Source organism: Lolium rigidum, chromosome 4 (assembly GCF_022539505.1).
Source record: "Lolium rigidum isolate FL_2022 chromosome 4, APGP_CSIRO_Lrig_0.1, whole genome shotgun sequence".
Classification (NCBI taxonomy): Eukaryota; Viridiplantae; Streptophyta; class Magnoliopsida; order Poales; family Poaceae; genus Lolium; species Lolium rigidum.
Window position 1 is genome coordinate 263,382,143 of NC_061511.1, and position 24,320 is coordinate 263,406,462.

Here is a 24,320-nt window from a genome sequence, read left to right on the forward strand (position 1 = left end):
TTTGTACATTGCATATTGAGGCATTCAAAGTTTACCATTTCGTTAAATCATGCTACTGTTAGATTCCACAGGTTTTGGTTTACCATTTCGTTAAACCATGTGCTAGGAAACTTGTGAATCACATGGACTGTTTTGTTGATAGAGACCGACCGTAGCTATATTGAAGTTCTTCCGTATGCAGAGACGCAGAGTGATCTGTTTCTCATCAGCGATAGCTTAAATGTTCTCGTGACCGCTCTAGACTTAATCACTGCAAATAGGCTAAGCAAACTAGCTATTATTGTCTGTGTTTGTTCAAATATAGAAAGCAGAATTTGGTATTAGTAGGAAATCTGATTTATTTTGTTGATTACAGTAGTATTGCATTGTATGTTAAATAAATTTGTTTTGTTTCCATAATTAGTGTTTATGTGTATCGCTGCAAGTACCTTGTTAAATGACTAAACCGTGGTTCCAATTCAATTCTTGCCGTAACTGAGAAACATAGAGTGCTCTCAAAGTCCTGTACCATTTTTATTATAATTTAATGTATGTATAAACATAATTGAAGGAACCATTTCAAGCAAGAAGACCAATCGCGAAAGGAAGACGTTGGCTGACATATTGGTTCGTGCTGACAGAGACTAAAAAAGTTGAAGCGCTCGGCTAACTTATCTGTGGTACTTTCTCTTACCTTGTTTCGTTGAGTATATTCATATCTCATTGTTTCTCCTTCAATGATTTTCCATTTCTCTTATCTGTACATGCAATGTGCTACTTGGCTACTTGCAGAAACAAAGTAGTTTTGGACTTTTTGGTCAGGTTAACGTGTCACCGTGTTGGCCGTGTTTACAGATCACTATGTTGAACCGGTTAGCTTACATGTTCAATGTTTACATTACAATACTATCGGTGTCCTTAATTCTAACTCGTTTAGTTAAATCGTGTTGAGTTACATATGGCACCCACCTGGAAAGCAGGACTAGTGTACTCATTGCATTGTGTAGCAATGGTGTAAAATGCTTAGGCAAGTGGTTATCATATATGTATTACACTCATGCCCATGTATAGGTAGCACTTTCCAATCATACAAACCATTCATTTAGCTGTTCTGCAGCAGTATAACTTATGTCACACACTAACTCTTGAATAGGAAAAAAAAGTGAACATAAGGAATTTAAATATTAACGCAAATACATGTAAAATATGCTAACTTCATTTGTGCTGATAAAATTAGACAATAGTATTGAATAAATTCACAGCTGAAGTCTGAAAATTATACAAGTTCATCATTTGCAAGAGAGAACTACCCACTGAATGCCAATATCATATACCATAGCCAATTTTGCTAACCTGCACCTGCCAAATTCTATTGAGGAGCACTTTCTTCACCACACATGTCTTTTTATTACAAAGTTAAAACTTGGAGTGTGAAAGATCACAAGGGTTATGGAGCTTAGAAGAGCATTTTCGTTTTATGAGCCATTGTTTTTTACCATTGATAAATATTATCACCTACTGATCTTGCCTAAACTGAACTGTGCTTTTCGCTCTTACTAATTCCTCACATGACCATATAGTAATTTTTTATTCAACAACAAGAGCATGTTGAAGTGTGCAGGTGTCATCTCATTTTTTGTAATTGCTCAATATGAATGGGAATCTCTGCTTGTGCTGTTGTGTACTTCCGAACTCATATTTCTGTTCACTTGTACTTATATTGAGCTGAAGAAGAAATTAAAGGAGAAAATTATATGTGTTGTTTAAGTTTGGTGTTTTCTCTGTACCAGTGTTCAGATTTCTCTAGTGACTCATGTTTACATTTTTGGTTTGCAGGTTACTTTAATTGTCAGATAAAAGTAGGTTTTGGAGGACTAGGAAATTGATGGTGGTAGTTTCCTGAACTCTCATTTTGGGGGGAATTCTGCGAGAAGTTTGGGATTATTAGGCTTTGCTGATGCACTTCCTCAATCTTAGTTTGGGCGAAAAGTTTTAAATATTTTGGCTCTGACTTGTTCTCTTGGTCAATTTCAGTAGAATGGCTTTATTTCTACGGAATTTCGGCATGGGATGACAGTCAACAACAGCTTGACACGACACTATGTCCTCTTAACTTTGAATGCATTGATATCTTTTGGAAGTTAGAACTGTTGATCATTATGGTGCCTAGACTGTTCTTCCGGGATTTGTTATTATAAACTAATATGTACCATTATGCAATCTAAAAGCCTGTTTAACTTGAGAATGCTTTCATCCAATCAAATGGATATGTAAGTATAAACCAATGTGTTCTTGTGTTATTTTTGATTCTGGGGATAAGCTTATCCTTGAAAACATCTGTTCTGTCTCGTGCTGGGAGCTGGTGCTTGGTGCTGTAGTGGTAGCAAAACCTGTCGCTTTTACTATTCCCCTGTTTCTGTTTTATGTTGTTAGAGCATCAGCCATCTCCCCAGAAACGCTCCAGTACCTTTTTTTTTCATCCGGATGGACGAAAACGGTCCAGTTACGTCTCCAGTTTCTTGTTTTCGTTTGGATTTAGGCCTAAATCCGTCTGGACTCTCCAGGCCATCATCGGTTTCCTGAGGTGCTGCCGGAGACTCCGGATGAAGCAAACTCCACGCTCTGGCCCGCGTATCAGTGAGATTAGCCAAAAACTGGGCGACCGTGTGGAGAAAAATGGCTGGAAAATCGTTGCTCTCTATGCCAAAAATACGTCTAATCTGAATCAATTTTCATCCGGATTGTGCCCCGGGGGTCTCCAACGGCTGGGGATGCTCTTAGTTTCATGGACCTGTAACCTGGATGGATCTTGCGAACTTGTTGGTTTCATTAAGAAATGGAACCGGGGCCTCCCCTTTTAGGGGCCCTTAATTTGATCTTTAAAAAAAGCTTCATCTTGGAAATTGTCATTTTGAGAGGGAAGCTATTTTGGTCAAGGTTCTTTGAACTGTGGCTGATCTTGGAGAGTTGGATTACTATGTAATGGATTCTATGTCAGCGACATGCCAGTTTTTTTCATTTAAATTACCGCGAGTTTGAGCTGTAAAGATAGTAGCTACTGGTCTTACTGTCGTGTTGCTCGTTAGCACGCTTTAGGCTGAAAACTTGTTTGTCCGTTTGACATTCTCGTTTTTAAGTGCTACTTCAAATTCGAAGGAATGTATCTGATGTTTCGCAAGTAAAAACTCCTCAACTGAGTTTGGAGGACTGATTGGGGCCCACTCTCGGTCTATTGGCAGCCGGCAAACTACTCCGCTGTTGTGAGGAAATTTTGACGAGAAAATGATGACACATGTCAGCACATAGCTGCACAACAGACAGTCGAAACATGTCTAACCGAAAAGTTTTATTTTTAGCATCAGATTCTGTATTTTTACAAAGCCCAAACACAAGTTGATTTTCTCATCAAAAGACTTTGAACGTATGTTTCAGTCAAAATAACGTTAAGGAGAAGACCCACGAACCAACGGTTGTGGCCACCTCGTACGCACGCCATGATCGGGGGCATCAAAACCAACTCGATGGTTTGGTCTCTTGTCGCATGCGCCATATAAGAGCATCTCTAGCAGAGCCCGTATTTCTCCGAACCGAAAACGCGGCAAACTGTTCAGTTTAGGTGGTTTTAGTCACGGCGCAGATTAGAAACCAAACCCGCGAACTGAAAAACCGAAAATCAAACGTCGCGAGAAAATATGCTGCGATGATCTTGCGAAATTGAACTCATTCTTGCTCCAATCGAGCTACATTCGAAGATAATTTACATAAACTAGCCAAAATACTTACCTAAACACTAATGCGTGCGCTCGTTAATTTGAGTACTTAATTAGATTAGGCCTCGGATTGTCACCGGGGCAGTTCTTGCGGCGACGGAGGATTTTTCCGCGCCGACGACTCCTACGCGACGACGAGCGCGACCACCTCGAACGCCGCAGGTGAGAGGCGGCCCGTTTGTAAACATAATTTTTTTGTTTAAAATTATTTAACATTTGAAGATGTAGTAGATATGTATTTCAAGATGTAGTAATTTTTCACCACGAACAGACAACCCAGTGAGAAGAAAGCTCGATGGGACCCGTCTTTTTGCCAGAAGCTGTCAGAGCCGCATGGACCCAGTCTTGTGCGCCAAACCCCTCCCCGCATTTCTCCTCTCTGGCTTCCTTCCGCCTTCCACCGTACCACGCCTGCTCCTCCTCCGGAACCTCAATGTTCCTCCCGCTCCGGCGTCTCGCCGGTGACATCTCGGCGCCCCTCCGACGCTCCCTCCGCAGGTCGGCCTCGCGCCCTCCCTGGGCCATGGTTCACAAGAAGCCGGAGCTGGACGCGTCGGGGGCGCCGCCGCCGGGCCGGCAGCGCGCGTCCCTCGACCTCAACGAGGCCCCGTGCGTCTCCCAGCTCTCCGTCCTCGCCGACCTCGCCTACCCCGAAGCGGCCGGGAGCGGCCGCGCCGCGAGCTGCGACGGCCTCCTCCTCCTCGACTTCGCCGACACCCGCCAGTTCCCTCCGGCCGTCCGCAAGCTCTGCCACAAAAGCCTCCTGCACGAGATGGCCGTGTCCGTCGACGGCGCCCAACTGGATGTCGCGCGCTTCGTCTGCAACCCCCTCAGCGGCCAGCTATTCCGCCTCCCTGCCCTTGACACGGATGCGGCGAAGATGGGCACGCCGCCCTTCGGCCTGCTCACCCAATCCCCCGAAGGCTCCCACGGCCCGCCTGATAGATTCGTGGTCGCTCAACTCGGCCGCGGGGAAGGGGACAGCAGCAGCAGAGTCCTGCGACGATATCTGTCAGATACAGGGGAGTGGGACGAGCGGGAGCTGTTCGCGCCGTCCACTGCGGCGCCGGCATGGCGTGCGATGCAGATGGACACCGACCATGAGGTGCTGGCCTTGGGCGACCGGCTGTGGTGGGTCGACCTGAGCTTGGGCGTCTGCTCCGTCGACCCGTTCAGCGACCGGCCGGAGCACTGCTTCGTCGAGCTGCCGGACTGCAGTGCGCTGCCTGCTGCTGAAACAGGTGGCCTGGCACTGGCAGAGAGCCCGATGCTGAGCAGGTACCGGCGCCTGGGAGTGAGCGAGGGGAAGCTGCGGTACGTCCAGCTCTGTAACATCCACCAGCCGTTCCAAATCGGCTCCTTTTCGCTCGATGCCGAGACCTGCAGCTGGACGCTGGATCACGCGATTAAAATTGCAGAAACCTCGCCTGATCATATGTTCAACGCACCGTGGATTGCTGCCATAGATCCATTCAAAGCCAACGTTCTGTACCTCCAACATGGTGGACATGTTGTTGCCCTGGACATGGGTAAGGGGGAGGAGATTTGGAGGAGTCCTCTTCCTGACACAATCGCCCGGCCGTCAAATGAATCGCCGCTCTCGTCTCTTTCTTCCGTGCGTGCTCCCACCATGGCTTGCATCAAGCTATATCCCAGGTAGTATTCATACATAAGCTCCTTCAACGTGGTTGTTTTCACTACATTGGTTACTGAAGCATTGAAAGTTTATTGTCTTCTAATTGTTAGATTGCGCAGCTAACATTTTCTCAAATCATGTGCTTGTTAGAACCATGTGCTGGCGTAGCATGGATTATTTTGTTAATAATAGACACCATTTGTATTGAAGTCTCTGAACTGTGCGATTTGAATTTTGATGTCTTATGAATAGGCATAATCATTGCACATGGGCTCATACTTTTCTGAATTACATTGCCAATTGTTAGTAGTATATTTTACTCGTGGTGTCATGAAGAAATATATACTACCGCTCTTCTTGCTTTGTGTCAATTTTACTCAAGTTTGTGTCTCTACAAATATTATTGAAGGAACCCTTGCGAGCAACAAGGCCAATAGCAAAAGGAAGACTTTGGCAGAGATGCTGGTTCGCGTAGGCCAGAAAAACTGAAGCATGCCGGCTAACTTATCTTTGGTACTTTCTCTTAAGTAACTCTTTCTTGTTTGTGTGCTTCTTCTTTCGTCTGAATTTAGTCATACCTTATTCTTTCTTGCAATGTGTTACTTGCGCAAACGATGAAGTATCGGTCATATTTCCAAGCAGTGGCGGAGCTACGTGTAGAGTGTTTGGTCAGGCCACATCACAAAAGAATAATTAGCAACCAAACTCTACATGTTTTCATGTGTATGTGTGTATTGTGTATATGTCCATCATCTTTGAGCTTTTGACATCACAACATACCATTCCTATCTCTGCCACTGTTTCCAAGTAACCCTTGAACTAGTTGCCTTAGTTGTCCAATATTTTTTACTAAAACACCATTGTTAAACTTGTGTTTGGTTCGAGTCATGTTTAGTTACATATGTTTGTCACTTGCGAGTTGTGAGAATATGATGATGTTTTAGTTTTTGGACTGTATATGAATATCATGGCTGATTACATTATATAGTACTTATATTTCTTCAATCATGCTACACTTCTAGTGATCATGCTGTAAATGGACATAGCACTAGTGCTGAAATGTTATCCATGTGGTACTTCAACACGAATGCTACCCAAGTATGTCATCACCAAAAGTATTTCTGCTTACTATTTTTTTTTCCTTGCAGGTTACTTATTTTGACCAGCAACGAAGTTGAAGGTGGCACCTGGAAGTCATGAGATCTCATTGTGGGGAAAATTCCGTGACGATTCTGGGCATGTTCTATTGGCTAATGTAATTCTCTGAAATGACCGGATGTTCTTATGCATCTCAGACTTTTCTAAGTGCACAATTGTTGAATAGGATGACTAATTGACTACGTTGCATTGACCATAGTTCAGTGGGAGCTTTTATGGAACAGTCTCGGAAATACAATGTTACTTGCAAAAGACTTCATGTGTATTCTATTTCTTAAAATGTCCATGCGCTTAAAATGTTCGGTTCTGATCTGCTTCACTTTATAGCTATCAAAACTGGTAATGGATTGTTTTGCATGGGGTATTTGCATGATAATGATGAGAAATGTTTGCACTCTCTTTAATCTTATTAGACGTCTCTGACTAACTCAAAGACAACCTGCTTGCTCGGATAAATGTTAATTTGATATTAGTTATCACGGCATTGGCTGTAGAACATACTCCCTCCGTCCATAAATAGATGTCTTAGATTTATCAAAATTTGGATGTATCTAGACACTAGGTAGTACCATTTTCATTATAGTTATCTCTTGTATCTGATATAAAATGTAATTCGTGGTAGAAATTTTATAGACAAAGTGCACATGTGTTTTAGAATGGATGAATTGAGATATTCATCAGGAAGCTTGGATCCAAAGTAGACATGATTATGTTGGAGAGGGCAAAGAACCCACGTTTCTTCGAAAGACAATACTTCTTTCTATGGAAGGAGTATGAAACAGTAGGAGAAACAGTAGGTAATTTCCTATGGTGAAAAAATATGTTGATAAGAAGTTACATTATAGGTTTCGCAAAAAAGATCGTTAGTCAAAATAGTAAAAACCTAATAACTGTTATACAATCAGGCTAACATATGCTAATGAGATTTAAATGAGACTTTGTCCTTCCTCTATGAAATATTAAATTCATTTCCTCCGGTAAAAACACATTGGCTTCCATAAAGGGTCGGCTCAATTTCGTTAAAGATTGCATCATTCAATGCACATCCCCTTCACATCAATAAAGTGACATTGATCTCCTACTTCAGAAAGGATTTCTGTTCATACTAGTGTTGGGGCATAAGGAGGACCAAGTGACCAGCAGTTTTTTTCAGAAACTTGAGTGAAAGAAAAGATGACAAGTTTCGGTAACATGGAGCTGGCATATGTCGCGGTCATATGATTGAATTTAAAAAAGAACTCTTTGGGAGGCGGGGGTAACTTGAGTGCCAACTTTGAACTTTGATTTGAGTGCTCTATGGTGAGGACTTTGAATTATTTGCATTTTTCTACCAAAATTACTTTGGGAGGCCATTTTGAGGGTCGCCCGTGTGGGCAGCCCCCTCCCCCACAAACCGCGTCAACTATTGCAAACGCCCTTAAAGGGCGTGTCTTGACCGACGTCATTTGGAGGGCATTGGTGGAGATGCACTAATTGAAAATTTAATGAAATATAAAAATGCCAAATGAGTATCAACTTTTTTGCCTAAAAAGTGAGACATATATAGGCTGCGGCTAATATTGCAAAAAATAGAGCTTCAATACCGCTTGTAAATAATCCAAGAAACACGACAGGTATATGCATCCATCTTTCTGTTCAAGAATTTCACGGGATAGAGATATGGTATAAGAAATAGGCTATTAAGTAGTAATTAAAACAACAACCTATGCAGCAAGGCATTAAAGTGGACTACTGGCATATATAAGACAACAAGTAAGATCAATGCCGTACAATCTCTATATCTCAAACTAAGGGTAAACTTATCAGTTGCAGAGTACACGAGGATTCCAATTCTCCAAGATCAGCCACACTCCAGAGCAGCTTATATCTCTCAAAATGAAGGTTCTTCTGAATAGTAAGTAAAAACAGATTACTGTATGTTCAAACAATCATTACATCATCACACATCTCTCACTCATACTGTAGGGATACGTAAGCAGAGGAGGTCCCTAATAAAAATTACCCACAAGGGAGTTAAAGTGTGTTGAATCCACCTTTTAGTACAGAACAATGAGCTTGCCTTGCAACCATACATTGACTTAATTGAGTGCTTCTATAGAATGTTCTGGTTTGAACTTAAAGCCCGAAACAACTTCCAGATTTTCCCAAAACAAGTAGTTCATGAGCAAACTCCAAAAAACCAAACTTCTCCAGCTTTTCCGCAAAATGGATCTCCTGGCACCATCAGCTACTACTTGATTGTTTTTAGATTTAAGAAACCTGGAAACAAAACATCGGAGCCATTTTAATATAAACATATAAATGGAATGATTGGCAGAGGAAAAAAGGAGCAATTTTTTTTTAAGTAAACAGAATTGCTGAACTAGTCCATTTACATATGCCACTTTTAAGTTGAAATGAACAATGAATTAGTATTTTGATAACAATCATTTCTTGATTGCAGCAGAAACACACAATGTATAATCATTTTTTATGAAATCACAATTTCGAGTTTCAAGCTTGATCAGTTGGTGATAGTATATTTGGGGGAAGAGAAAAGACAATGCTTAATTTTTTTTTGAGAGGAAAGACAATGCTTAATTGGATATTATGGTAACAAGGCGGGGCATCCTTCAGGTTCTTATCAATAATTTATTGCTCAGTTTGTGTACTTAATATGTTAATCACTTGTTATGAAATCACAATTTCCAGTTTCAAGCATGATCAGTTGATGACAAGGCGAGGAAAAAGAAAATACAATGCTTAATTGCATATCATGGTGACAAGGCGAGGCATTCTTCAGGTTCTTCCAGTTTCAACCCAAAAATCCTTTCCCCCAATTGTCATAAGACATGGATATTAGCTAAAGCATTTAAGCGTGTTGAGTACCCACGATGGTGAGGCCACTCCCGACATATGTGTTTAGGACCGTTAGATCTGAGGCCAATCCCAAGTTAAGGAAACCCAGCAAAGCTCACAAGGACATGCCTAATGCATAATGTATGAGTATATGTAATGTATACTATTAGAAACAGAAGCACATAAATAACCCGTTTTAAGAAAAGAAAGAAGTCACCCACACATTGCATATCTAATGAACCACAAATCATGACGTGTAGTTAAATGACCGACAAAATAAAACGGCCGACATAATGAAACGGATGAAATCAAGAACAAGAAAACTCACCTAGAGACGCGGCGTGTATGCTGAAGTTCACTAGGAATTTGCATACCATATGACAAAGGTAAATCGTTGCAAGGAAAAAATGCAGGGATGCCAATGATTCTATGTGTCTGCGCATGCATACACATAGGAGTACATAATTACATATGTCTGTGGATTGGGGTGATCATGCAGTACCTCTTCACAGAAGGACAATGGATCATGCCCCATGGTCAGCAGTTGTAGTTTCAGAATGGCCATGTGAAAAGGACCAAGTGCCGTGGGGATGGGGACTTCCGATCAAGGTACCGTCGCCCGTGTCTCACATGCGCAAGGTACACGATTAACGGAAACAGAACCCAGATGAAGCAAATTATAGCAAAATAAAGAACAAACGCGGACGAAATTTTACCTCTTACCTCAGCCATGAAGTGGAAGACAGCAGGTTGAGGCGGAACCATCGCCGGAGATGATGCATTCTTTTCCACTGCGGAGATGGATCCGTGGAGGAGAGTTGAGAAAGGGAACGGATTCGAGAGAGGGAAGACGGGAACAGGATCCCGATTGCTCACGGGGGTGCGGACGAGACCTGCGCAGGGCCGAGAGCGAGGAGCGGGTCGGGCGCGGGCCGGAATAGTCCCACCTCGGGTGCGGAAGAGAATTCTCGCTGGTTTAAAAGGACAGATCTCTCTAATACTCTCGCCGAGCCCAGCAGTGTGGGCCTGTAACCCCAGCTTAATTGGCCATTAACGGGGGGGCAAAGAAGTTGCAAGCGCGCAGTTTGGCTGTTGCTGGGTCCAGGTCGTGTGGGCCCGCAAACCTGATTACTAGCGCCTAGATGCTTGCCGGGGGTAACAGTCAAATTTGCAACTTCTTTTTGCTTTTTATTATGTCGGCCAATGTAATCTTGCCGATTGCCACAAAAGTGTCGATTTGGATAGCTGAAAATACTATCGAATACATGAGCAGTGAGGCAAAGTGGCAAACAATCTCTTTAAGAAGCAGTCGGACAAAACTATCACCATACTATATGATACAGATTGGATGGATGCACACTTACTTTTTTGAGCTTCAGTATTTACTTCAAACCGAATATCAAAGCGCTACAAAGATGCAAACAAGTTCTAAGAGATAAAGATAAACACATGACAGCTTAAACCAAACTTGATTTGCTATATTATGAATTAGAAGTACATCGGAGAACTATTTAAAAAATGCCCGTCAGAGTAAACGCCAGCTGTACAGATAGGAACCTTTTCTCATATATACATGCATGAGAAGGTATGTATTCACCTCGCAAAACAGGCCAAGGGTTGCCTGAAAGAGAAAACGCAAGGAGAAAATCCAGCTGCAAAAGAAAAAAAAAATCGTTTCATGAGATGAGGAACTTCAAAAATGTCCCTCCGTGTGAAGAATTGTTTTGATCGGCAGCTCAACGATATGTGTGTGAAAACCATCTATGCCGCAACGCCTCCCTGGCTGTTGGTCTCTTTCTGGGGTTAACTTGCAGAAGGCAAGACAGAAAATCAACAAACTTGGAGTCGGAGCATCGCAAGTGGCGCCGCAAGGAGGATTTCTCTGGTACCAAATACTCCAGCTGATCCGTCTCCTAGAATAAGAAGAACAAAGGAGTTGGAAAAATAAACGACACGTTCTAAATAACTCTAGTGTGGTCACGATAACAGTGGAAGTGCCATAGAACAAATGAGATCCTTATGCCAGAGATGTTTATAGCAATGACAAACAAGTTTGTTTTTCAAGATTATGCGCAGGGATGGTGTTCACCTAATTGGCATACTCAGTGTGAATGAGGAGGGAACCATATCCCAAAGAAGTAAAGACGAACATGGTTATCCCATGAGACCAACTGCAAAAAACACCCCCGGCAGCTACTAAAACACAATGATACAAGTCCTCCACTAACAGAAGGCAACAGTTCTTCCAACTAGTATCTTGTTCTTGTTATTGTGAAGCTACTTATGCAGAGCATTTAAGTTTTTTGACTTTGATTTCTTCAAAACTTAAGATGTTCCATACAGCATAATAATTTCTTTTAGTTATTTGGCATAACAAAATTTAGAACAAAAGCTGCAATGTAAATAACTTCTATGGCAGCGTACTTGTGAACAATAATGCCAGTGCCATTCACCATGCCAAGCATGTGGGATACAAAGAGGTCCTGAAGGCAGAACTAAGACTAGTTTTTCCAGAGGACATTCAGAAATCCAAGGATTAGAATGAAAACAGCACATAATTTGCGCCAACTAAAGTGTGCATGCAGACTAAATTATGTTGATATCACGTTAATCACATCGAAGTCAAACAAAGATTGGACAACAAAGTACCAAAATAATATTGGGTTTCTTATAAATATACTTAAAAAAGCTCCTGGTGGAACTTGTGATGTTTGACGAGACTGGCACAAGCTGAAAGTGAACAAGATTTTGTACCTCGTTCTTGTGGAAAAGGTCATACTCTTCTGTAAAGTACTTCTGAGTCTCCTGTCCCAGTGCAAGCATCTTGGTGTCAATTGGGCCAACTATTCCAATTATCCGGGCAAGAATGGTTGACACTGATTCATTAGGAAAGAGCACCTGTGACATGTAGCCAGCGTCCTTAGTCACAAGGAGTCCTCACTCACAAGGAGTTCTACTTCTTTAAGAAACGGAAGAACATGCCTTTTCTTGGACTATTAGAACATGGCTATTTGATACAGACAGATGTAATTCTACCGGTACCAGGCATCTCATTAGCTTGTCAGTTCTTACTCTGGGGGTGCACTAATTCTCTGAAATTATTTTTCAAGCGTTTTGAACAAAGATTCTAGACACATTATCTCCAATTCATACTAGATCAACAGATGGTTCTGTTGTATATCAATGCTAGTACAAGGTCTTTCTTTGCTTTTGAATTAACTCTGTAGTTTCTACACACTTTCGTATTAACATCCTTAAGACCACAAAGGAGATGCTACTCAACCTGTGAAGGGCGGACCTATAGCGTTCAAGTATTTTACAGTCTTCTTGGGATGAAGCAAGTGATTAAACAAGCACAAACAATAAGCCTCGATCAGAACCTTAACTGCCAGAGATTACGAGGATAAGTTACAAAATCAGACATATATTAATTTAGTCGTAGATAACTCTGGTGTATCTTTGATTGTGATTGGATTAAACCGTGTTATTGTAGATAAAATGTCGATATGCCTTGAGAATTCCATGTAAACCAAACAAAAATGGAGTTTAGTAAGTCAACATGTAAACTTACTTCACCAGTGTACAGCTCAGCGAAGATGCAGCCAAGAGACCAAATGTCAATCTTCTGGTCATATGGGAGACCCAGAATGATCTCAGGAGCGCGGTAAGAACGTGATTGAACATATAGGATTAAGTTGTCTGTTAAGAAGCAACTGCTTCCAAGATCAATAACCTTGATTTCACATCTGCTGTAGCTCTTCATCAGGATATTCTCAGGTTTCAGGTCACAGTGAACTATATTTAAATGATGCAAATACACCAAGGCTTCTAAGCACTGTCGAGCTATAGCCTGAAAACAAGGGAAGGTCTCATTTTTTAGTATTGACATTTCAAATGAACTATTTATTCTTAAAATATATTCCAGACTACCCAAAATTATCACTTGGAGAGAAAAATGGGAAAGAAGGGCCAAAACACAAATGTATCTTCCTTTAAAGCTACAGTGTACAAGGTCAGCTGCGAATGATTTGATATGGTGCCATTAATTTTAATTTTTCACTGATGAGATAATTCATGAAATCAAAATTTATATAAGAAGGTTACAAAGGGTGCTTCAGTAGCCAAATAGACGGAGATGCTCTCAAGAAAAAGAAAATAGTCAGATACCTGTATTCTGGGCAATGAAAAGTAGACCTCATCACCGGACTCCTGGTTATACTTTTGAAATTCATATAGATTTGCCCGTAGTAATTCGGTGACAATGAAAAGATGTTCCTGTTGATTGTTTCAGCTGTCAGCATTATCCGACGTCAAAAATGAAATAAGTGCAGGAATTAGTAGTTAACAGGCCAATAACTTAATCATACATTGTGCATTAAGAGAATACATCAACAACAACATCAAAGCCTTTTGTCCCAAGCAAGTTGGGGTAGGCTAGATATGAAATCCACCGGGAAACGTATGGAAACCAAAAGGAGAAAAAGACAAAAGAGTAAACTAAGATTCTGGCACATAGAGTGAATATAATTATTTCCCTTTTACAGAAATTTATTTCCTCAAATTGTAAGGTATGGTGTAAAAGTAAACCAATATTTTAATTGAATTTATCTCCATATCAATACCTGATAGTAGAAAAAATCATATAGGCGTAATATATGATGTGCATCTGCCGGATCATGTTTATTTACAAACTTAAGGAGCTTTATCTCATCCAAGCTCTGATCAAAGAAATCCTTGTCATTTTTAATTATTTTAAGGCAGACATCCATTCCCGTGCAAAGATCGCGTGCCTGTACGACCCTGCTGAATGCAGCTGAACCAAGATATTCAGTGATACGATATCTTCCAGCAACAACTGAATCTACCACAATAGGAAATTCTTTGGTTTCTTCAAAGCCAGTCCTGCAGGAGAAGCTTGTCATATGAGCATATGAGTACATTCAAATAACTATTAGGGAGCAGAAATAATAAGAAAAGGTATTGGATACTGAACCTGTTCTTCCGGTGGAAAATTCTCAGCTCAAATTCTTCATATTCTTGATGAAAAATAGAGCTTGCAAGATCAATATCTGTTTTTGGACCTTCGTCGATTTTATCAGTAGTGGTATTTTGAACATTTGTATCTGCTGACCCGAAGTCCTCCATCTCATAAACATCTTCAGGAGTGACAATCTCAGGAAAAGGATGCACGCTGTAACTACTCTTTAGAAGTTCTTTGTCATCGACAGTTTTCTCATCTGTTACAATGTCAATATCTAGTTCATCATTTACTCTGAAGTTAGGGTCAAACCTACAGCCTGAAAGAGATTACAAAGTCAGAAGTGAACCACCTAGTCCACATGAAGAAAAAAAAAGACTTCAAATGCGAATAATAGTGAATTTTGGAATTACAAAGTCATGCAAATCTGGATCAGCCATACTAAATCACATTAGGCAGCAAAAAAGTACAGTACATCATAATTCAAGTTTGTTATGGGTTCGTAATTCAAGCACATATCAATGTTCTAGAACTGCAACAGTCAGGCGCCGGTACAAAGTATAATCGGAATCTCTTCAGAAAACAACCCAATTACAACAACGTCGCAAACTGAAACCGCATGCTGAGCTTGCTAAAGAATTCTACAAAACACGACAAATGATCCTGAGGAATTATGAAGGAGGCCAGAAGTACTTACTGTTAAGAGCATCTGCGTCTTCACCCAGGTACGGGCTAAGCATCTGAAGTTCCTTCTCCAGCGCACTCAGATCAAACTCCTGGTCACCCCCAGTCCTGGAATCCACCAATGGAGCGCCCTTGAGCGCGGCACCGTCATTGCGCCTGAAGTGAAGCGCGTCTGTACCGCACTCGTCCAGCACCTCCGTCAGGTCATCCATGATCTGGTACCTCCCGTACACAGCAGACCAGGAATCACTCGCAGACTCCAGACCATCCTTCTCCGTTTCCCCATGGCAGCACCTGCAGGGCGGCGACGTGTACACCTCCGCGCACCCTGCAGAGCCCGCGTCGTCCTTGCTACGCGCGTGCCGCCGGCCGCCGTCGTCGCGTGTCTCGCTCCGCCGCGAGCCGGCGCCGGGCCCGACGATGAACTTGTCCTCCTCGTCGCCGTCGCCGCTCGTGGCGCTGCCCGGCGGCGGCTCGCGGTGGAGCGGGCGGTCGGCGTGGAGCCAGTTGTCGCCGAAGAAGAGGTCGGCGGTGTCGTACTCGCGCGCCGAGCGGAAGTCCACCTCCGAGGACGACGACGCCGCCTCCGACGGCGCGCGCGGCGGCGACCATATCCCGTACGGATTCAGCAGCCCTGAATGACCGACAAAATTCGGGTTAGAAACCCGAGCAAAAATCACGTATACAGAGTTGACGAATGCGTCTCGTGGAGATCGAGATTTACAGCGTCAGTTGCCAGTTCGTCACACACTCACACGCCCCCGCTCTCGGGGGACGGTTCGGCGCATTGGTGTGGTGGGGGGAATGGAAATTTCCGGTGTCGCGGCCCGTACCTGAAGGCGAGGAGCTGGTGCTGAGGAAGGCGTCGGAGGAGGAGCTGGAGCACGGGCTGGCGAGCGCGGCCCGGGAGTCGGCGTAGGAGGCGCCGAGCCGCAGCGGCGGGAGCCGGGGGCCATCGGAGTCGGTGGACTCGCCTCCGCCCCTCGCGGCAGCGGCGGAGCGCGAAGCCGCGAGGACGCCGTCCCGGAGCGCGAAGCCGTGCCCGGCGTCGGCGGGGAACTCCATGACGTCGCTGCCCTCCGCGCCGGACGCCGCCGAGTAAGCCAGCGAACTGACTCCCAGAGTCACGCGCGCTCAGCGTGCCTCCGCCGCTCACCCTGCGCCGCCATCATTTGAAGCGAAGCGAGTGGGCACCGTACGGGACGAGAGCGAGAGCGAGAGCGAGAGCGAGAGAGGAGCACTAGCTAGCAGAGGCCGCACGGGATCCAAGCCAACAACACGCAGCAGCGGCTGACAGGTGGGGCCCGGCAAGCCAGCGAGTCGATGTCGGCGTCGGCCCGGAGGCCGCTGTCGCCGGTGGGTGGTCGGGTCACCTGGTCAGGGTGGCCGCGATCCGATGCGGAGGGAGCGGAGCCGTCATTATTGTCAGTCGCTGTTGCGCTGGACGTCCTCCCCTGCTCCGCTCCGGTGGGCGGATTCTCTGCGCTGCGCTCGAATCGATCGTGACGGACACGGCGGACGGATCTACCAGTACCAGCGGCCAGCCAGAGGCAACGACGCCAGATCTGCCGTGGCAGGCCCGCCTCGCCCTCGCATCGCATCGCACACCTTTCCCGAGCCCGACCCTACTGTTCGATCGAACCACATCTGCTCCGGCTTTAGCGAGCAGCTGAGCATAATGGCGTCGCGTAGTACATATTCCAGCCGAGCGGCCGTGCAGTCGTGCAACTGGTTACCGGACGAACGATGCTCTGCATAATTGCGCGATACTATGTTGGTTTGGTAGATTCAAGAATTTGGTTTGGTAGATCAGCGTTACAGATCGTGGGGCATGGCCTTTTCGAGAGATTGCAAAAAGCTTAGGATGTTGTTGAGTACAAACTAGCTTACTGATGAGTGACCCCTAGAATTTGAATCCTACAAAGATCCACTTATTTACGGCTCATTTGGTTCAAAGGAATTTTGAAGGATTTGCCCCCCCCCCCCCCAAGAATTTTTTTGCGTTGGTTGTTTTATATAAGGATGATCACAATTCTTAGAAATTTCTTCAAAAGATTCATTTGCCCTCCATTTTGAAGCAAAATATCATGTACACTCACCCCGCAAAATATATTGAAAAGTCCTAAATTAGACCAAAGGAATTCTGTCTGCTAGAATAAAAAAAAAGCGCTTTCGAATTGATCTCATCCTTTATAATATAAGAATTTTTTTTCTTTGTTCAGTAATAACTTAATCTTGGAATAAAACACTTGTTATAGTAATTAAATTAATAAATAAAAAGATTTAGGCATTAGTTTATAAGGAATTCTGTATGAATATGTATTAGAGGAAGGAATAATTCTATTTTTTTGGATTGCACTCCATATCTTTTGTCCTACTCTTCTTTCCCTGGGTAGGGGGTATTTAAAAAGAAAAAAAGGATAAAGGGTTAATTCGTTCTTTATAGCCATTTCTTTAACAAGTGAATATGAATATACTCTGGATCGGAATCTGAAGAAAGTACTACTTGATAATTTCCACAAATTTCAAGTCCTTATTATGATTCCTTTTATGGGGAAAAATCCCCTATGAACGCACACACGCACACCCTACCCATATGAGCACATGCACCTCGTTGTAGACGGGTACGTCACCTACAATTGAAAGAATAACGCCGATTAAATCCTAGAATAAATTCAAATAAATGCAAACACCCATGTTAAATCCTAGAATAAATCTAAATAAATGCAAACCCTAAACGGAGCAAGCTCGGTTTGCAAATCCATGTAGTCTTTTAATCCTGTAGGATTCAAAAAAAATGGGATGCCATGTCAATCTTGTGGCATTCATGTTCATGTATTTTGAGAATTCTGCAAATCAAGGAATTTAAAGGGTCGTAGGGCCTGTTTGATTCGTGGGATAGAAAAAAAATATAGAAACGTGGAAAATATAGGATAGAATTGCAATGGCATGCCCATTGCCATCCTATAGAAATTCATATGATCAAAATTTGTTTGATTTCACCACATAAAAAACAAAGGAATCTAAAAAAAGAGCTATGAGCAGATGTTAGATTTTCTATGAAATCTAGTGAAAAGGATTACTTAGGAAAAACTCTTATTAGGGAATTAATCCTAATAATCTAACAACCATCATAGGAAAAAATATTATAGGATTTAATTTCATATGCAAATCTTTAAATCAAACCCTTAGTCTATACCACCTGAGAAAAGAAAATGTCAGTTGTTTTTATCTCATCTGGTTAGGCACACCATAGTGTAGAAACGACGTCGCGCTGGAGTTGTCACGGTAGTTGAGATGGGCTACGGGGTAAAAGTAAGTGCGGTTGGTGTCTCGTTTGTGTCGTTTTGTATGATTAGTGATTACTTACAGCCACCAGATGTACTGCTACCCTAATTGATGGTTGAAATCTATGGTTCCAAAGGTAGAAATGTGCTGGAAAAGCGATTTAGAGAAGAAAGCAGTTCCAGCAAGCACTTGATCTTCGGTTCAAAGGTTTGGTGATAAGATGGATACTAGCCCTGCTTTTTGTTTCTTGGCAGTAAAGGGGAGAAAGCTTGGCGGTACAACGTTTATTTGACCACCTTTACGTGACATGAACACTCACTTCAGGATATATTATCTGCACTGAAAACTCAGCTCCACCTGATAAACTGTGGCAGGAACCACGTGACTTACTTACAGTCCAGTACATCTTTTTAGCTAACCAAAATGGCGGTTGCCATGAGAAACACGGCAGATTTAGATCAAACCAGTACCTGTTACATCTACAGCCCGTTTTGGAGTGATAGGGCCAAAGTAAAGCTAAACGAGCCGCTTTCCCTTTTGATTTTTTTCCGCTTGAAAACAGTGGTAGCTGAAGCTCAAGTGTAAAGGCCACATGATTAGTCAGCCAAACGGGGAAAGTGTCAAATAATTTCCAATGATTTTCCGAATCAATGGCCCGAAGAGCTGTGAGGTTTAGACCCACCACACCGGGTTTCTACAAATACATAAACCAGGGCAAACTTCTCTGAATTCTACTGTGACAAACTGCAGACTGCAGACCCCTGATCCCATTTTGGCATGCAGTTGAACTTCCCAGTTTCAGACTACTGGAACAAGCAGTGTCCCCCATCAGACAATCTAGTGCAAGACTGAAAATAGAACGTCACACAAAGGGTAGCACTGTGTACACAAGTTGTAGCTACATGGAGCCTCTTTGTTCTTTTCTCCTGGCAATATGCTGTTTTGGTACACAGTTGAAAGCAAAGCTGCACTAACACTCATTGAGCTACTAGGCATATCTAATTCTTGAGCAATTACACATGAATCCAATAAGCCAACAAAGTGCATCTGAAGGAACACAACAAAATATTGTACAACACTTGACATCAGGTACAGCAAAAGGAGATATATCAGGCAGGGAGCAAGCAGGTGCACACAGCGGTTGGTGCATCATTCAGTGCAAGCTCCACAGCGATACCAGGAAAGCTACTTACACGAGTAAGCCAATCAGGGGGGAGTCTATCTAAATTTCCGCAAAATAATCATTAGAGAAGGAAAGAGGGTCACTGCTTAGTGGGTTGGAGAGCCAGACTTACATGACCAGAGTAAGATCACCGTCTGCAATTCACTCATTTCCCATCTTTACAGATCCATCCTTGATAAGCCTTATGCTAAGGCTATTGAAACGTCCTCTCGAATAATGCCGTGATGCCTTTCTCCAGTCTGTGCCAGTTTTCATCATTGCTACGAACTCTTCAAAGCTAATTTTGCCATCCTGCGGAAACGATCAAAGTAGATTTTTAGTAAGGAGAGGGATACTATCCAAAAGGTTGCACCTTCCTTTTGGTACAAATACAAATGAACCTCCACCTTGTCAGTGTCAACTTCTTGCAATATGTCCTTCACCACTTCTGTGATATCACCTGCCCCATCCTCCACCAGGGCCTCCTGAAGTTCCCCGGGCTCAATAAAACCATCGCCATCCTTATCAAAAAATAGGAAGGCCCGCCTAAGGTGCTCATCATTCGCCATCCTTTGTAAATGAAGCGAGACAGCCAAAAATTCACCATAATCTAGTGCTCCTCTACCATTTGTATCCACCTAATTTCCAACCACAAAGACCAGATATTAATATTACACAAGTCAAGCAATTTGGACTACCTAATTTTCAACATAAATAGTCGAGTCTTCTCATGGACCGAAGAGAACCACAAAAATGAAGGCTAATAATAAATAATTAGCAAGTTCATTCCTCTCTATATGTACGATCTATATAAATTAAAACTTCAGTCAAATGTTAGCCTTGAGGCTCTAGATCTTGTCAATCATAAACAACATATGAAGTGAGTAGAAATGTAGAATAGACAAGTCCTTAGTAGAAATGGAAGAAAGGGTTGATGTTATATCCTTTATCCCTTGTTGCTATTTATTAAGGTCCCAAGAACCAAACAAATGCAATAAGAGGGACCAAAGCTACTTCCACCATCTGGTAGACAAAAAATGTCAATATATTTTACTGCATTAATGGTTGATGGAACAACATAAGAACTATGTACCATGCACAAATTTTAGAAGCAAATAAAGTGATTCAGCATGGACAGTGATCAAAGATAGGGACTCGCTTAATCTGCCTGAACATTTTAACAAGCAAAGAAAACACTTACAGCTTCTATTAACATTTGTACTTCAGATTCTGCAAGGTGAGAACCGAATTTTGCGATCCCACTCTTCAACTCTTCATATGATACTATACCATCATTGTCGGTATCCATCACCTTGAACATCTCCTTTATGTCCTCAACTTCTTCAGCTGACAAGTGGTCAGCAATAACCTAGTCAAACATTTTTCATCAGTACAACATATTTTCCATGTAGATTGAGAAAATAATACTCCATCCAGCCCTAAATACTTGTCACAGATTTAGGCAAAGATGTGTCTAGATTCATTGAACCTGCGGCGAGTATTTAGTGCCGGAGGGAGTAGTAATATCAAAGGAAATTAAATCTGATTCATGGGAGAAGAAAATCCAAACCCTTAGTGCTCTTCTTTTGAATCTGTTCATCCTTGAAAACTGTTTCAGCCTTGACTTTACAATGTCTCCAAGAGGAACATTTGGAGCTTTCTTGGCATTTTGAAGCCATGTATGCTCTGCAAGAACAGAAATCAAGGCAGATGGTGATATTTCATAAATCTGAGAATACTGAAAGTAGCATAATACTGTGCTGTTTTAAAAAACTTAAGAGATATTGAAGGTACATCTTACCAAGAACTTGCTTTGCCGTTAGCCTGATTTTCGGATCAGGCTGAAGCATCTGTCGAACAAGATCTTTAGCATTATCAGAAACATGGGGCCAGGGTTCTCTCTTAAAATCAATATTTCCACGAAGGATAGCTTGTGCAACTCCTTGTTCAGTCTCTGCAATGTAACCTGGTAAGACAATTTGCACGAGAACAAAGATAAAGGATAAAAGGTTCTCATAAAGAAAAGGCAAAGTACCAGCCCAAAATGGAGGAACGCCGCATAATAATATATATAAGATAACACCAGCACTCCATATGTCGATTTCAGGTCCATAGTTTCTCTTGAGCACTTCAGGAGCCATGTAGTAGGGACTCCCCACAATTTCAGAAAACTTCTCGCCTGAACATCACATAGTGGCACGATATATAAGGTTTTAAATATACATCATACATACATTTCACAGGGAACAACTGAGGGTGTATGACAGAAAGCAAAGAAAATCATCAAACCATCAATTTTCCAAATGATTTGAATAATGCAGGGAGCAATATAATAAAGTGATGTTTGAGGGCTTTCCTGTCATACAGAGTCACATTACAAATCCGACAACACTATATAAGGAGAAGGATGTTACATATTTGAGATGTCTCATCTATTCCATTTTCCTACTGGTACACTGCTGCAAGAAAATTTGTTTTCGATCCTATAAAGATGGATCCTCTATACCAACAGCCAGATGCCCACAAAAAAAGGAGAGAGAGCCAGATTGGGCAATAAAGAGGTGCTTCCTGAAAACATTTGGGATGCTTATAATCAACAGCGAAGAAATCAACAACAAAAATCGACAACTCACTTTTATTTCTATAATAAGCAAGTTAAATGTATCAACCTCAAGATGCACGTCCATAACTTATAATACGTTGGTTGGCCCACACATACATTAAAATTAGTTCTTAGTGATGAAAAGAAATTAACCAACCAAGTAAGCAAGGTCAGTACGGCAAAGAAAACTAAGTGTCTGTATCGATAGCATGAATGCCATGTGGTACACGAACAGGGGGATAATAAAATCAGTAAGGTTCATGCCGTCTGCGTAGTGTGAAATGTTACATAACAATGAATTAAGAAGAGAAATGCCACAGAAAACAAAGATAGATTTACTGGATAATAATGATTCATGTGGTTCAAACTTAATAATTTTCAAGCAGAGGACAAGAGTATAGAATTGTGCCTACTAAGTTAGGCGACATAAAGGAGCACAACTGTATTGCTTCAAGTATCGTGCAGCATATTCATCATGATCAGTATGAATTCCTATAACTAACCAATACTAGTGTTGCAAATGAGCTGCTTATTGATAATGCTAAGTCTACTAACAGTTGCTTCCCTGAACCTTATTTCCCAAAATAACTGAGCTCAGATTGAACATTGAATCAGCATACAAGATAACAACACCTGTTCTGGACTATAAGGGAAACAACATTAGAGTATATTTGGCAATAGCTATGTGACGTCTACTCCCACTATTTTTCCCCAAATCCTCAAAATAGCAGTGAACCATGGCCCAGCAAGTCAACCTAGCATCTAAGATTCCAGCATCGGAACAATCTGCAAGAGGCAACTACCGAGAGATTCGACACCCGCAGAAGCAAAAGCAGGAAGCTACATTGAGCTACCGAGTACTGACATGTCGAATTTGTAAGAACAAAAGGGATATGTCTAGAAAGTCCTACCAAAAAGAGAGAGAGAACCACCAAATTCCCGTCAGATTACGCAAGCCCGAAAATAGTAGCGCTCAGCTACAGCAACGACCACTAGCGAAAACTCCACCCAGAAACGGCCACCAACCCGGACCACGGATCGCGCAAAAGTCCAAAAGTGCGGCGAAGCAGTTCGTCCAAATCGCGGGGGTGGATGGATCTCGGGGCGGGGAGGCTTATGCATACCGGGCTTGAAGAAGATGGAGAGTCCGAAGTCGATGGCCTTGAGCGGGGAGTTCTCCTTCTTGTTGGCGAAGAGGAAGTTCTCAGGCTTGAGGTCCCGGTGGATGACCCCGTGGTGGTGGCAGAGCTGCACGACCTCGACGATGGTGCGCGTGACGGCGGCGGCGGCGCGCTCCGTGTAGTGTCCCCGCGCGACGATGCGGTCGAAGAGCTCGCCGCCCTCGCAGAGCTCCATGACGAGGTGCACGGCGCCGTCGTCCTCGCAGGCCTCCCGCAGCGCCACGATGCTGGCGCTCCGCGGCAGGTGGCGCATGATGGCCACCTCGCGCCGCACGTCCTCCACGTCCACGGGCGTGCGCAGCTTGCGCTTGGAGATGGACTTGCAGGCGAGCAGCTCCCGGGAGCCCCGGTCCACGCACAGGTACGTCACCCCGAACTCGCCGCGCCCCAGCTCCCGGTCCAGCGCGTACTTCTCGTCGATCCCGCCGCTCACGTCCCGCCCTTCGTCGCCCAGCACCGACAGCCGCTTCTTCTCCCCCGCGCCGGTGGCGGTGGCGGCGGCGGCGCCGGTCCGGGGCTGGTGGGGCTTCTTCTTCCCGGCGGAGGCGGGGAAGTGCGAGGACGCGACGTCCTCCCGCGCCGCGGCCGCCGGCGAGCGGCAGCAGTTGCCCATGGCCGCGCGAGATCCGGGGTGGGGCCGCTAGGGTTTGTACGGCATTGGGCACCGCGGTGGGGTGGGGGAGGAAGAAGAGGAGAGGGGACTGTGAGGGAGAAGGTGGGCTAGTGCTAGAGCTAGAAAGAGTAGACGAGACCTCTGTCGGGTATAACGGTATAGGGAGTCGTCGTGGGGGACGCGTAGCGGCGAGGGTGGGGAACATTCCCACGTGGCGTTGTTTTGGGAGCCCGATGGGTGGCTGGTAGGTGGCCCCGACAATGGAGTTGGGACCTTGGGGGAGTTCGGGGGTGGTGGTCGTCGACGAGTTTGACCGGATTCGGCTACCGGAGTTTCGACGGGCGTGGAGGCGTGGATGTGGACACAAGGATCAGAGCATCCGGCGATATAAAACCAGGCGCATCAGCCATTGTTTAGTGCTCAATCGGAAA

The 24,320-nt window shown here is 43.6% G+C and overlaps 2 protein-coding genes and 1 pseudogene across 2 annotated transcripts; 1 reads left to right on the forward strand and 2 right to left on the reverse strand.

Annotated features, from left to right (window-relative positions):
- Positions 1 to 4,171: 4,171 nt before the first annotated feature.
- On the forward strand, positions 4,172 to 6,005 carry LOC124706859 (annotated as a pseudogene).
- A 4,833-nt stretch (positions 6,006 to 10,838) lies between these two features.
- On the reverse strand, positions 10,839 to 16,108 carry LOC124648697. The gene is made up of 8 exons (XM_047188413.1): positions 15,877 to 16,108; positions 15,057 to 15,677; positions 14,375 to 14,678; positions 14,004 to 14,283; positions 13,549 to 13,656; positions 12,953 to 13,231; positions 12,136 to 12,279; positions 10,839 to 11,294 (listed from the first exon to the last, which is right to left on the reverse strand). Exons 1-8 carry the CDS (start codon positions 16,106 to 16,108, stop codon positions 11,118 to 11,120), a joined length of 2,145 nt encoding a protein of 714 aa, XP_047044369.1. The 3' UTR covers positions 10,839 to 11,117.
- A 3,411-nt stretch (positions 16,109 to 19,519) lies between these two features.
- LOC124707648 (calcium-dependent protein kinase 16) lies at positions 19,520 to 23,889 on the reverse strand. Its single transcript, XM_047239311.1, has 7 exons — positions 23,220 to 23,889; positions 21,529 to 21,672; positions 21,295 to 21,447; positions 21,064 to 21,179; positions 20,695 to 20,862; positions 19,901 to 20,131; positions 19,520 to 19,805 (listed from the first exon to the last, which is right to left on the reverse strand). The coding sequence occupies exons 1-7, from the start codon at positions 23,887 to 23,889 to the stop codon at positions 19,656 to 19,658; spliced, it is 1,632 nt and encodes a 543-aa protein (XP_047095267.1). The 3' UTR covers positions 19,520 to 19,655.
- Positions 23,890 to 24,320: the final 431 nt, after the last annotated feature.